General features: G+C 37.4%; 1 protein-coding gene across 2 annotated transcripts in view; it reads right to left on the bottom strand.

Annotated features, from left to right (window-relative positions):
• LOC126249062 (CUE domain-containing protein 1) overlaps nucleotides 1-12,257 on the bottom strand; it is a 254,013-nt gene extending 241,756 nt beyond the window's left edge. For both annotated transcript variants that reach the window (XR_007545599.1, XM_049950719.1), the window contains exons 1-3: nucleotides 11,922-12,257; nucleotides 11,633-11,829; nucleotides 10,410-10,591 (exon numbers count right to left, since the gene is read on the bottom strand). Coding sequence is in view for 1 of the 2 variants with exons in the window: in XM_049950719.1 (XP_049806676.1) it covers nucleotides 10,410-10,591; nucleotides 11,633-11,731 (281 nt within the window). In the remaining variant the exon portion in view is untranslated. The remainder of the gene's footprint in view (nucleotides 1-10,409; nucleotides 10,592-11,632; nucleotides 11,830-11,921) is intronic.
• Between the last annotated feature and the right edge of the window lie 1,192 nt (nucleotides 12,258-13,449).

Consider the following 13,449-nt stretch of genomic DNA (forward strand, 5'->3'; position numbering starts at 1 on the left):
GTTTCTGCCTGAGATACAGTGACAGGTCATATTGCTGTGTTGTGGTTTTGGGTCAATGTAGTGTTGGAACCTGCTTCTGCCATCTATCACAACACTTGTTGTTGAACCACGGTTGTGATTTCCTATCTTTTATTTCTATTTGATAGGATTGCAGGCATCACATATAGTTCCACGGTTTCCATTGCCTGGTGTAAGTGTATCAGATGTCTTGCTTTTTTATTTTTGCTAGACTTTCTTTTAACTTCTCTATGTCTAATTTGTCCAATATCCTGCTTGGCTTGGGTTTGGTTGTTCGTAATGGCCAATTAAATTCAAAAGTAGTTGTGACTGGTATATATTTTCTTATTGGCACTACTGATGATGTCTAGATTACTTTCTGGTTAACTGCCTTTATGATTTTGCCTACAAATAATATTAGGTCTACTGCACTGGTTCCATTGGGTGCTATGTAGATTTTCAGGTTGGATTTGTTATTGAAGACTACATCCTCTTCTCCTAGTATTTCCAGGACCAGTTCAGTTTTGCTGTTTGATTTCTCTATCCTCTTTTCTCCTTCTATTATTCTTTTGATTTCATTTTCTACCATCATTTATGGCTGAGCATATATGACTATCATTATGACATGATTTGTTTTAACAATAATTGTATTTTCACCTCTTATTATTTCCTTTATTAATCCTAGTTTGAGGATGGTTGAAATTAATCCTGATGGTCAGTCGGGAGTCTGGTGTGATAAAGAATGAAATCCATAATACCCTTTTTCGTATATTCTTCTGTTTTTTTTTTAAAAAAAAAAAAAAGGGGGGGGGGGTTTCTGTGAAAACTATGGTGTCATACTTTGCTAGTGTCTCTGTTGGTATGAATGGTATCAAATTTTTTAGCCATCAATGTTCCATAGCAAAATATTTGTGTGTTTATTGTAGTCCCGCTCCTCTGTTGTGTAACTACCATGGGTGAGATGCCTAAAGCATGGACTGGTAACTTGCAGACAAGGGTTCCATTCCCGCAAATAGCAACTTTATACATATAATGCATAGCAACTAGCCTGTTCATTGCTTTCGTAATGTTTCCCTTTTGTCTAGTCCCTGGGTGATGAAAAGAACCCAAATCCATGTCACGGAAGGTTCCTCTAAATCTTCCAGCAGCTTCTTGTGTGTTGTTGCTTGGTATTCAAAAACAAGACTACTATTCCTGCTCCCACAAGGTATACGCTCAAGGTTTCCAAAAGGCTAACAAATTGTACTACATTCGAACTGGAAAGTCAGAAGTGAAACATGCTCTTGATTACCCGGAATTTTCACATTAGTTTACTTAGCTATGTAGCTCACGAATAAAAGCAAGAAGAAACAATAATTTATACATCAGCAGAACTCACTCAAACAACAGTAGCACAAAATTATGAAACATAGTCTTCCTATTGCAGCTGTAAGACTGTAACCAGCAGATGAGTCAATGGTAAACCACGGCTATGCTCACAAATTTACAGTTATCTGTAGTTGTGGAACGTTCCACACTACATATTCTATTGTTGAGTAATGTACAGCAAGGGGAATTTGTGTGTTGTCATGGTGTTAAATCACCAGTAATTGTTGCAGAGTTCTGCTTACGTCACCAGCCTCCTGTTGTTATCTTTTCTTATTTGTCTTCTTGTACTGTCCTGAAAACAAGATGCTGAAGTAAATGTGCGTATTCTGCATGGCAAAACATCTAACATACCATTCTCAAACAATAACAAACTAATACGGAATGAAGTTTATTGCAGTACAGAAGAAGGTTGACAATTAAAAAGAAAAATAAGTAAAAATAGGCTGATCATTTAATTGGTGCAATTCAAAGGTTTTCTTGGTATTTTGTTACTGAATTCGGTTCTGGCTATTTGCAGAGTAAAAAAGAAAAAACTGAAGTGATACACGTCTGAACTAACAACTGCCCTTGACTTACAAGATGAACATGGCACCACATAGCAAACATTACCTCTCTGTCATTGCTCTGGTGGCAGTTAATGTACACATTTCACAACGACATACAAAACCAGTTGAAACTTAAGTAAGGACTGACCTTTTTAGGATAAAAAATTTAAATTTATGATCTCGGTGCCATATAAATGCCATGACTATTTAGATATGAAAACAGAATAGCCTAGTACAGAATTTGGCAGGATCACTCAGCACCAATCCGGAAAGTGAGTGAACAATCATGAGGTGCCAAACATCATCAACAATATTGCCAAGTCTCTTCTGCACTAGTGATACGAAGAACTTCACACACAGCTTACAGCATCCTCACTGCCATCCACAGCCTGCTCCAAACTAGCACCCTGTGGAGCTGCGGTACCATACATCGATCTAAGGAAACGCTTCAAACTGACAGATGATTACACCATTGAAAAACACTAATTAGTTGCACACATATCCTTTTCAGTTTGTAGCTAAAGCTTATTTTAACAAAACTAATAATATGTATGAACTGCTTTGTCCAAAGCACCAAGAAACAGTAAGATACTATGCACAGTTGACCTCAAACAGACTGTATCTACATTCAGTCTTGAGTCATACACGACTAAAGTATCAGTAATACCACAAAAATGTGTACATATTAAAGATAATATACTTAACACATCAATGCCATGCAGCAACAAATCAAACTGTAGATTCACATGAAAAATGAATATATGGCTGCTGAAGTAGAATCAAAACAGAAAAAAACTGGTAAATGTGCAGTTGTGCACTTTCATTCATTTTCAGCTCCAAATGTATATGTAATGCTTATTAACAAGCTTGTTTATTGTTTCCAAAATTCTTCCCATCTAATTTGATACTGAGGTGATGAACCAAATTTAGCTTCATGTCACTGATAGTAGATTCACATCTGTTCAGAGACTTTTTCTGTTTTGTTGGTTATGCAACTTAGTATTTACAAAGTAGAGGACTATGGCTATCCCTGCAAGGTTGCCAGGAGACGTGAAACACGGGATGCTAAGGTTCTTCACTTAACTTGTAACAGTCAGCTCAATTAAAGTAGCAGCGAAAGCAAGTGGTAAGGTACAGTTTTCGCAGCAAAACACACTCTCACTGCCACAATTAATTAGGCTAGATATCTCTCAACCTGAAAGGTGACAAAAACAGTCAAGTGAATTTAGCATGATAAATGAGTCCCATGCCCAAAAATAACTGTTATGACACAAATCACAGTTATGACAACAGTATTGTCAAGCAATGGCTACAATATTCCAAAGTCTTGAGTATGCTAGTGACAAGCAGAATTCATTTTCACAGCTGTAATCTTAAATTGTTTAGCTAAATTCACTTCGCCTTCCCTTTTCATTTCTATGACTTAGCTGCATAATTCTCATGTAAGCTACGATACTGAGACAAAATATTTATTTTTAGACTAACGGAATATTGTACTTCATGCAAGTAGCTGTACTTCATATAAGTAACATCTGTTCTTATCTTTAACATTGTGTCATGAGGCTCATCAACCACTATTGGGGTGAAAGAGACCTGCTGCCAGCAGTGTCTTGCTAGCTCAGTGTTTCTGCATGTCTTGCCAAGGAAGGGCTGTGCAAGCTGTTAGTCATAAACTCGCTGCAGACAAGTGCACTCAAAGTTCTTATTTTTTTTTTTTATTTAATGAAACAGTAAACTGCTAGAAGAAATTCTTTAACAAAATCTGAATAAAACCTTTACACAAACCCACTTCAGTAAGTTGTATTAACAGTCACAGATGTCTGCTTTGCAAATACTAAGCTGCACCACTATACAAAGGTCTCTGAAAAGTTCCGATTCAACTGTCAAGTATAAAAATATGAGTTTTGTTCGTCATGTATGACCCATATGTCAGTGGAATAATTATGAAGTGAACAAATTTATTAATGTAGATCCTTCACGCTAAATCTTTGTAATACACTGAAGAGTCAAAGAAACTGGTACATCTGCCTAATATCATGCAGGGCCCCCACGAGCATGTAGAAGAGCTACAACATGACGTGGCATGAACTCCACTAATATCTGAAGTAGTGCTGGAGGGAACTGACACCACGAATTCTGCATGGCTGTCCATAAATCCGTAACAGTACAACAGGGTGGAGATCTCTTCTGAACAGCATGTTGCAAGTCATCCAAGATATGATCAATAGTGTTCATGTCTGGGGAGTTTGGTGGTCAGTGGAAGTGTTTAAACTCAGAAGAGTGTTCCTGGAGCTACTCTGAAGCAATTCTGGGAGTGTGGGTATCGCTTTGTCCTGCTGGAATTGCCCAAGTCCGTCGTAATGCACAAAGGACATGAATGGATGCAGGTGATCAGACAGGATGCTTACATACATGTCACCTGTCAGTGTCAGGTCCCATATCATTTCAGTTCCACACACTCCACACCATTACAGAGCCTTCACCAGCTTGAACAGTCCCCTGCTGACATGCAGGGTCCATGGATTCATGAGGTTGTCTCCATACCCATACATGGCCTTCTGTTCGATATAATTTGAAACGAGACTCATCCAACCAGGTGACACGTTTCCAGTCATCAACAGTCCAATGTCGGTGTCGACTGGCCCAGGCAAGGCTATGTGATGCAGTCATTAACGGTGCATGACTCTCTTCTGAAGGCATTTGTCTCGAGTGCAGCCTTATAAGGAAGTAAAATGTGGGCAGTAAGTAGTTCACACAAGAAGAGTATAAGGTGATTGAAATGCAGTGCTACAGAAGAATACTAAAATTTAGATTAGTATATTGCACAACTAATGAAGGGGTACTGAATACATGCGGAGAAAAAATAAATCTGTGGCACAACTTGACTAAAAGAAGGGATTGTTTGGTAGGACACAGTCTGAGACACCAAGAAATTGTCATTTTAGTACTGGAGAGAGGTGAGGGAGGATAAAAACTGCAGAGGGAGACCAAGAGATGAGTACAGTAAGCAGGTTCAAATAGTTCTGGGTTGCAGTAGTCACTAAGAGATGAAGAGGCTTGCACAGGATTGAGTACTGTGGAGACCTTCATTAAAAACCAGTCTTTGGACTGAAGAGAACAACAACACAAACCTCTTTATAAGAAAGGTGATGAGAAAGACTTAAATAATTATCATCCAATTTTGTTAGAGGCATCTTTTTCCAAAATATTTTTGGAATAATGTACTCAATAGTTATCCCACATTTTAGTAGAAACAACTAATGTAGCTTACCACAGTTTGGATTCCAGAAGTGATGGTCAACTGAGAATACTATTCATACACTCTGTATTTTTTCTGCAATCTTTCCAAGGCACTTAACTGCATAGGTCACATTACCTTCTTAGAAAAACTTAAACTTTATTGTAACGATGACTTTACACATAACTGATCTGAATCATACTTAAAAAATAGAATGCAAAAAGTTGTTATGAATAATTCAAACTACATTGAGATGATAGAAAATTTTAGTGACTGGGGAGAAATCACAAAGGGAGTCCCACTGGGCTCAATTCCAGGTCCACTCTCATTCCTTATATATGTGAATGACCTTCAACATAACATTGGAAAAACTGGCACTTTCTGCAGACAATATGCATGTTATAAAAAATCCTACTGGAGAAAAAGCAACAGAAGAGATTGTTAATGAAGTTTCCAAAGAATTATTAAGTGATTCACGCCCTAGATTTTGAAAAAGCACACAATTTTCAGTACTGTACAACAAATGGTCATACCAACAATGATATCACACATCAACAAGTTAATGTGGTATAATGTGCCAAATTTCTGGGCATAAATACTGACGAAAAACTGAAATGGAAGTTGCACATTACTGTGCTTCTCACAAAACTGAGTTCATCAACTTTTGCTATTTGTATAATTGCTAGTCTCCAAAACCAATGAATCAGAATCGTGATACTTTGCACATTTCTACTCAATAATGTCTTACAGAATAATTTTTTGGGGTAACTTATCACTTCGAAAGTACTGACCACACAAATGTCAGCAGTAACAATAATATGTGGTGTTTATCCACTTGTCATGTAGGTACCTCTTAAAAGAGTTAACCATTTTAAGTGCACCATTAGAATACATATATTCCCTAGTGAAATTCATCATAAATAATCCGTGACAATTTGAGACGAATAGTGATGTCCATACTTACAACAGTAGAGAACACAATGCCCTTTATTACCATTTAATAAAGCTGTTTGGCTCAGAAAGGAGTTCAATACACAGCAACAAAAATTTTTGATCATTCACCAAATAGCATAAAAGTCTGACAGGTAGCAAATCAACTTTTAAATCTAACATAAAATCATTCTCCTGGACAAAGTCTTCAGTTCCATGGGCAAATTTATATTTAAAAACTGGTAGCCTGTAAGAACAAAAATATTGTGTTTTTAAGTATAGTCACATCAGTAGGACTAAGGCATAGTAGATTAACACTAATCACGCATACATATTCTGTAAACAGACTCGTTCCATATCAATCATGCATACATATTCTGTAAACAGACTCATTCCATATCAATTAGATGAAAGGAGGATTCCAGTGACCTATTGAGCACTTTAACTAACTAACCTGCAAACTGTGTGGAGCAGTTTGCCTCTACATTTATATATGCATCTAAATTTATAAGTGAAGTGCACGGTAGAATGTACTTCCCATTGTCCCACTTATTAGGGCTCTTTCCATCCCATTTGCGTGTGGAGCCCAGGAAGAATGGTTGATTTAGTGTCTCTGTACATGCTGTAATTAATCAAATCTCATCTTTGCACTTCCTATAGTAGTAATATGTAAATGGTTATAGCATACTTTTAAATCTACAAGCAACTACCATTTTTCAGCATCTCGGTTACAAACTCCCACACTCCAAATAAGCCTGTACCAATAAGTGCTATCATTCTTTGTATACATTAGTGAAGTCCTATTTGGTATGGATCCCACACACTTGAGCAACAGCCTACAACAGGTTGAATGATACACAGCAACAATCTCACCTGATTTTATTTTTCCAGTCCTGCCAATGATTCGAGTTCGCCACCTGTTTTACTTGCAATGGGGCCTATGTGACCATTTTTTCCCCAACAAACTGTCATACCCAAGTATCTGTAAGAGTTTATCAACTCCAATTGTGATATATTCACACTACAGGCATAGGACACCATGTTTTTTTCATTTTGTGAAGTGCATAATTTTACGTTTCTAAACATTTAAAGCAAGTTGCCAACCTTTGTACCACTTTGAAATGACTGCAAAAAAAAAAGAGGTTACTTAATGCTGTCCACCACGTCATTAATTTATGGTATGAACGACAATGGTCCCAACACACATCCTTAGGGCACACTTAAAATTTCTTCCAAATCTTTCAATATTTCACCATCCAAGATACCATGCTGTGTCCTTCCCAACAATAAATCCTCACTCCAGTCACAAATTTTGTTTGATACCCAACATGTTCATACTCTTATTATTAAGCATAGGTGTAGTCTTACCGAGTCTAATACTTTTTCTACGTCAAGAAATATTGCACCTACCTCACTGCTATTTGGGGAGCAAAATAACTGATGACGGTCGAAGTAGAGAGGATATAAAATGTAGACTGACAATGGCAAGGAAAGCGTTTCTGAAGAAGAGAAATTTGTTAACATCGAGTATAGATTTAAGTGTCAGGAAGTAGTTTCTGAAAGTATTTGTATGGAGTGTACCCATGTATGGAAGTGAAACATGGACGATAAATAGTTTGGACAAGAAGAGAATAGAAGTTTTCGAAATGTGGTGCTACAGAAGAATGCTGAAGATTAGATGGGTAGATCACATAACTAATGAGTACGTATTGAATAGAACTGGGGAGAAGAGGAGTTTGTGGCACAACTTGACGAGAAGAAGGGATCGGTTGGTAGGACATGTTCTGAGGCATCAAGGGATCACAAATTTAGCATTGGAGGGCAGCGTGGAGGGTAAAAATCGTAGAGGGAGACCAAGAGATGAATACACTAAGCAGATTCAGAAGGATGTAGGTTGCAGTAGGTACTGGGAGATGAAGAAACTTGCACAGGATAGGGTAGCATGGAGAGCTGCATCAAACCAGTCTCAGGACTGAAGACCACCACAACAACAACAACAACAACAACCTCACTGCTTTCACCCATGGTTTTAAATGCATGTGAGAAAAATGCCCTGAATGCTGATATCTGAAAGTACAGGAGAATTTAATAGGAAGAGGATAAAGAAGAAGAAAAAGGAATAAAAGCACATAGCGGGTTTAACAGGACTGACATTTTTGGAATCCACGCTGGTTGACATAGAGGAGGTCATTCTGTTTAGATACCTCATTATGTTTGAGCTCAGAGTACGTTTTGATGGAAGATCCTAAAACAGATGTATGTCAGTGATACTGGACAGTAGTTTTGTGGATATTTACCGTCCTGCTTGTAAAAGTGAGTGATCTGTTCTTCTTCCAACTACTGGGCACAGTTTTTCTGTTCATGGGATATATTGTATACTACGGTTAAGAGAAGGGCTATCTCTACAGCAAATGTTATATAGTGTGTGTCACAGATTAAATTGGGCCTCGGACATTGTACAATTTTAGCAATTTCAGCTGTTTGACAATACCATCGACAGAAATATCACACACGATTCATTTTTGCAGCAGTGTAGGAGTTTACCTGCAACACTATTCCTTGGTCTTCCTTCATAATGGAAAATTTGAAAACATGAGTTCAGCATTTCTGCTTTTGTTTTGCTACCCTCAGTTTCAGTTCCCGTGTAATCCATTTGTGCCTGGACACTTTTGTAATACCGACAGCTTAGACATATGATCTGAATTTCTTTGGAGTGTGAGATTCCGCTATGATAGCCATACAAGTTACACAAAAATTATCTCTCTCTATCACACTGTTTTTTGCAGATTACCATCATCAGACAAGAGAGAGAGAGAGAGAGAGAGAGAGAGAGAGAGAGAGAGAGTTAATAATCATTCTGCTACAGTATGTCTCCTTTTCTTCCACAAACACATCAATGCCCACAATGTTTTGGAAAAGAAGTTCATGTAACTAAGTTATTAAGGAGATACTGGTGTCTGTATGTTCCTTTTATGGGCAATGTCCATAAAAATAATGAAGGAAACCAATATTGGTTAGGCAAGCACTCCCCCCCCCCCCCCCACCCAAAAGTTTGTGAGAGATCGCAGAGAAAGGTACTTGCCGATGGAACAAATCATTAGATATAGAATTCAAATAATGCAACACAGACATATATTTTATAGGATTCAGAGGTCAACCAAAAGCTAGAATACGGTCCATCGGCTTTGGTTTGTGATGTAACTGTGTTGTGCTGTGTGACATCATTGAGGCTTGGCTTGTTTAAAAAGGATTGTTTCTGCAGAGAGCATGTTAGAGTAAACAGTGGTGCACTCTAGTGTGCGATGTTCATGTTTCTAAATTGTTTACGAGAGATGTTAGTGCAGCACAGGACTTAGTGCTGTTACTCAGTGTTTTGGGCACTTGTTGCCTTATCAGTGAGTTATTTGAATGTTATTCATTATTGGCTTCTGATTTGTTTTCAGTTTTGAAATTGTTGGGCTGTTGTGTTGTTAATGGTTACAAGTTCTTTCCTTTTTTTGTGTGTGTTTTGTATGGTACTAGGTATAGATCTTACAATGAAATTTAGTAGATTTGTCAACTGTGGGAAAGTACATTTTTTGTATTTTTGGTCTCCATAGTAAGGAATGTAGTGTGATTCTTTATGTATCTAATTTTCTTTGAGATGTGGGTATCTAAATTCATGCTGAATTAGTTTTTTATGATTTTGTGATTTGTGTTGGTAGGTGAAGTTCGTATTTAGTAGTTTACAGTGGTGAGTATCAGGGAGTGTGCTGTTGTTGTTGTTGTTGTTGTTGTTGTTGTTGTTGTTGTTATTTTGGTTCTGATAACAGTTAGTTTTGATAGTTGTGGGTTCTTGGTATCACTTTCTTCGTTGAATACACTTGAAATAGAGGTGACCACCCTCTCAATGCCATCACAGATCAAAGTTGATACCATCACAGATCAAAGCCAATGGGTGGTATCTCAACTTATGGTAAGTTCTTTCCAAATTTATTAAAGCTTCAATAAACACATAATTGTACACAATCTAGTGTGTGTAGAATTGATATCATTTTGATGTTATCTAGAAGGCAACAGTGTTCCTCTTCCATTCACTTTTATTTCACCACCTATGCTTTCCATTTGCATATCAAATTAATTTGATAATGCCCTGTTAGCTTCGTGACCAAGTGTGGCCAAAAGAAGCACATCCCCTTTTGTTACATTGCACCAACTCATGTCTTAATGTCTATTACATACAACTCACTCTTCTGTTTATGTATTTATACCTCAGAAAGTTAAGTCAATTTCAAAATATATCAAAATTTTCTACTCTATACTGAAAAAGCATAAAAGATTGACTTCATTACTTTGCAGGAGATGAACTTGTTATAATGGCAACCTCAGCAGTCGTGCCAAGACCTTTTGAAGTTTCCAATGTTTCCTTTTGTTCGATTTCATTGCGCAACTTTTCATTCTCATTGTCAGTTGTCATTGCCAAAAGCTGGTCAATGGTTGCATCTACAGCACCTTGATTTGCCCTTAGGACTGCCTGTGTGCAGAAGGATAAGAACATATTTAAGTTCATGCAAAGCTGACCACTATTAAAACAGCTTTTAGCACAACTGTTTATTAAAAGGAGAACAAATATAACCTTTATGCCATTAACCTCAATTATTGGGAAAAAAGCCACTGAACAACAACACAACAAAGCATCTGGTACCAGACTAACCACAAATAAATAATCTGCTGTTCTCTTGGCTCTCTACAGGCAAATTACAAAAATTAAAATTACTCTTATTATGTACAAGTGACAGCATTAACTTCCTGCACGATTCAACACACATTAAAAATAGCCATCATCTTCAAAAGACTTTCTTTGACAAAGCAGCAATGATTTTTTTCTTTAATCTCAAAACTTAATAGGTCTAATTAATGAAGTTTCAGAAAGTCTACCTATCTTTGCAGTAACTCCTTTCCTAAATAAAATAAAAAAACCAACAGCAGCATTTATTATGGTCCAAAGCGAGATGCCTAGTGAGTAAACTGCAAGTCGCCGGCTCTAATTAAATGAGAAAAGCTAGTGATATTTACAAATATTATGAACGCCTCTCATAGTTAAAAAATAAATTTCATTTTGACAAAAGATCCTAAAAAAACCTGCTTGTTGACTGAAATTCATGAAAAATCAAGATACCACACCCCTCATTCTTATTTTGCTTCCATTGCACAGTACTGTATTAATCTACAGTCGCCCCCTGGCTCTTATTCTTCTCCCTCCCATTAACTGGACAGGAGGTCAATGACAATATTATGTTATACAATAAAAACCATCATCAGATCAGAAATATATCTTCGGTTTCGACCTCTCTTGGTTCTGTTCCAGTTCACCAACTTGCAATTTTCATTCAGCATGCACTATGTCTTACTCACAATGTTTTCGGTGAAATAAATGGGAAGGAAGCATGGTCTGGGACGATAACATACTTTTTTTTTGTTACATATCAATACTAGTACCCCACTGATAGTACTAACTGATTCTGCATTTTTAACAGAGTTCTTATGATATACAAATTCAAATTAAACTTTTTACCTCTATAACTTCATCGTCCATATCTGGAAACATTGTTCTGAAGTCTGCCATGGCTTGGTGAAATTCCAATTGTGTGGTTGGCTGTTGAACTGTGGCCATCGTGTAATCGGCGAGTATGTTAAACCTACTTTTCTCATTAAGTTAATGTTTCACATTGCCTTAATATATCTTGTGATCATGTTCCATAACAGCAAAAACTGCAAAATATAACAACAACTGTATCTGTTGTAAACCTTAGTAAGGCAAGACTCAAATACTTTATTGTGTAATACAACATATGACAGCTAACCCTGTATCACGCTACGGACGATCAGTGTTGTGAGAATGAAGGAGACGCATTTCCGACATCAGCTGCTGGACAATTCAAGTAAAGAGCAAATTAAGTTTGCTAAGATTTTAATCCTATAAGTTCAGTTATCGAACGAACTTCAACCGTTGGAAGTAACAGTCAGCTGTAAAAATGCAAACATATATTCAAATAAATGACTCATTTTCAATTTTCTTTCAATGAGACGTGGAATTCCTGCAAATATGGCCTCATTTCGGACATTAGTTCAATAAAATTCTACTGAACTATACAAATTCTAGCGATGTATACACGAACAGCCATTTTTTTTTTGTTTTAACGCTGCTCATCAAAGCACTCTAGCTTCGCAGAGACTCCCGCAAATACTGTGCGTGAAAAAGTGCGGTTTATAACGGAGCGGCTGCTTCCCTAATTGGCTGCTGTTTGTGAACACGCAACGATCACATGCGGCTGCAAACTGCGGATTTCGTAAACCGATTTTCCATTACCGTTTCTGAGCGGTCATGTTAACACTTCAAAATTAGTTATGGAAATGCGCTTCTAGTTTCGGGTAATATGGACGGAGTGGCTTTTTGTGCAGTGAAGGATAAGTATAAATATTAGATTCAAGCTGTTTACACCACGTCTGATTGAAGAGAAATAGCGACTGTGCTGACTAAATCATAAACTGTAAAACCGAGTTCACACAAGCAACAAAAGTATCGCGACAGCTAGTAACATGCTCCAATTGCACTTCGCCTCGATTTTGTTGCCTTCAGCGCCCCAAGCGGCCGGTAGGTTGAACTGTGAGTTGGGCGTGATCGTGAAAGCGAATAGTGATTGTTTATTTTGATTTATACAATGGTTTTTACCATCGGGAGCGTTTGTAGCGCAATAAATTGCAGCAGCAATAGGAAGAAGACACCACAGCTGTCTTTTTTTTTTAGGTTTCCTAACGATCCTGAGAGGTATATACCATCATGTTACTAAACTGTATCGTCAGGATTCACTTGCAAATGTATGTGTATAAATAATGAATGTTTCCTTTTAGGAGCAAAAAATGGGTAGTTAATAGCAGACGAGAAGACCTTGTGAAGAAACACCTGGTTTACCTGTATAATAATATTAGGTTTTGTTCGCTACATTTCGAACAAAACCAGTTCATGAACGCAGACCATAACTAACTCGTGTGGAATGCAGTACCCACACTGTTTGACATTCCAAATAAGCCACCTCAACTGACGATGAAGAGGAAACTGCCACAAAGATTCGACAGTCAATCTAAAGCTGTAAAACAGTCCTATGACACAGAGGCATCCAGTTCATCTCTCCATGTATTAGTGCCAGATTCGTGAGAATCATCAACACAGACCTGCTTTGACGATGAAGTGGTTAGATTAAGTGCAGCTGTTCGTGTCTTACAAAAGCGTGTGTAGTGTCAGAATGTGCAGTTCGCTAGACTTCGAGCGAAACTATTATGGGACAAGGAAAGCGCCTACAGACAGATTGTTTGAAAATTATTCAAATATTT

The sequence above is a fragment of the Schistocerca nitens genome, chromosome 1 (genome assembly GCF_023898315.1).
Source record: "Schistocerca nitens isolate TAMUIC-IGC-003100 chromosome 1, iqSchNite1.1, whole genome shotgun sequence".
Classification (NCBI taxonomy): domain Eukaryota; kingdom Metazoa; phylum Arthropoda; class Insecta; order Orthoptera; family Acrididae; genus Schistocerca; species Schistocerca nitens.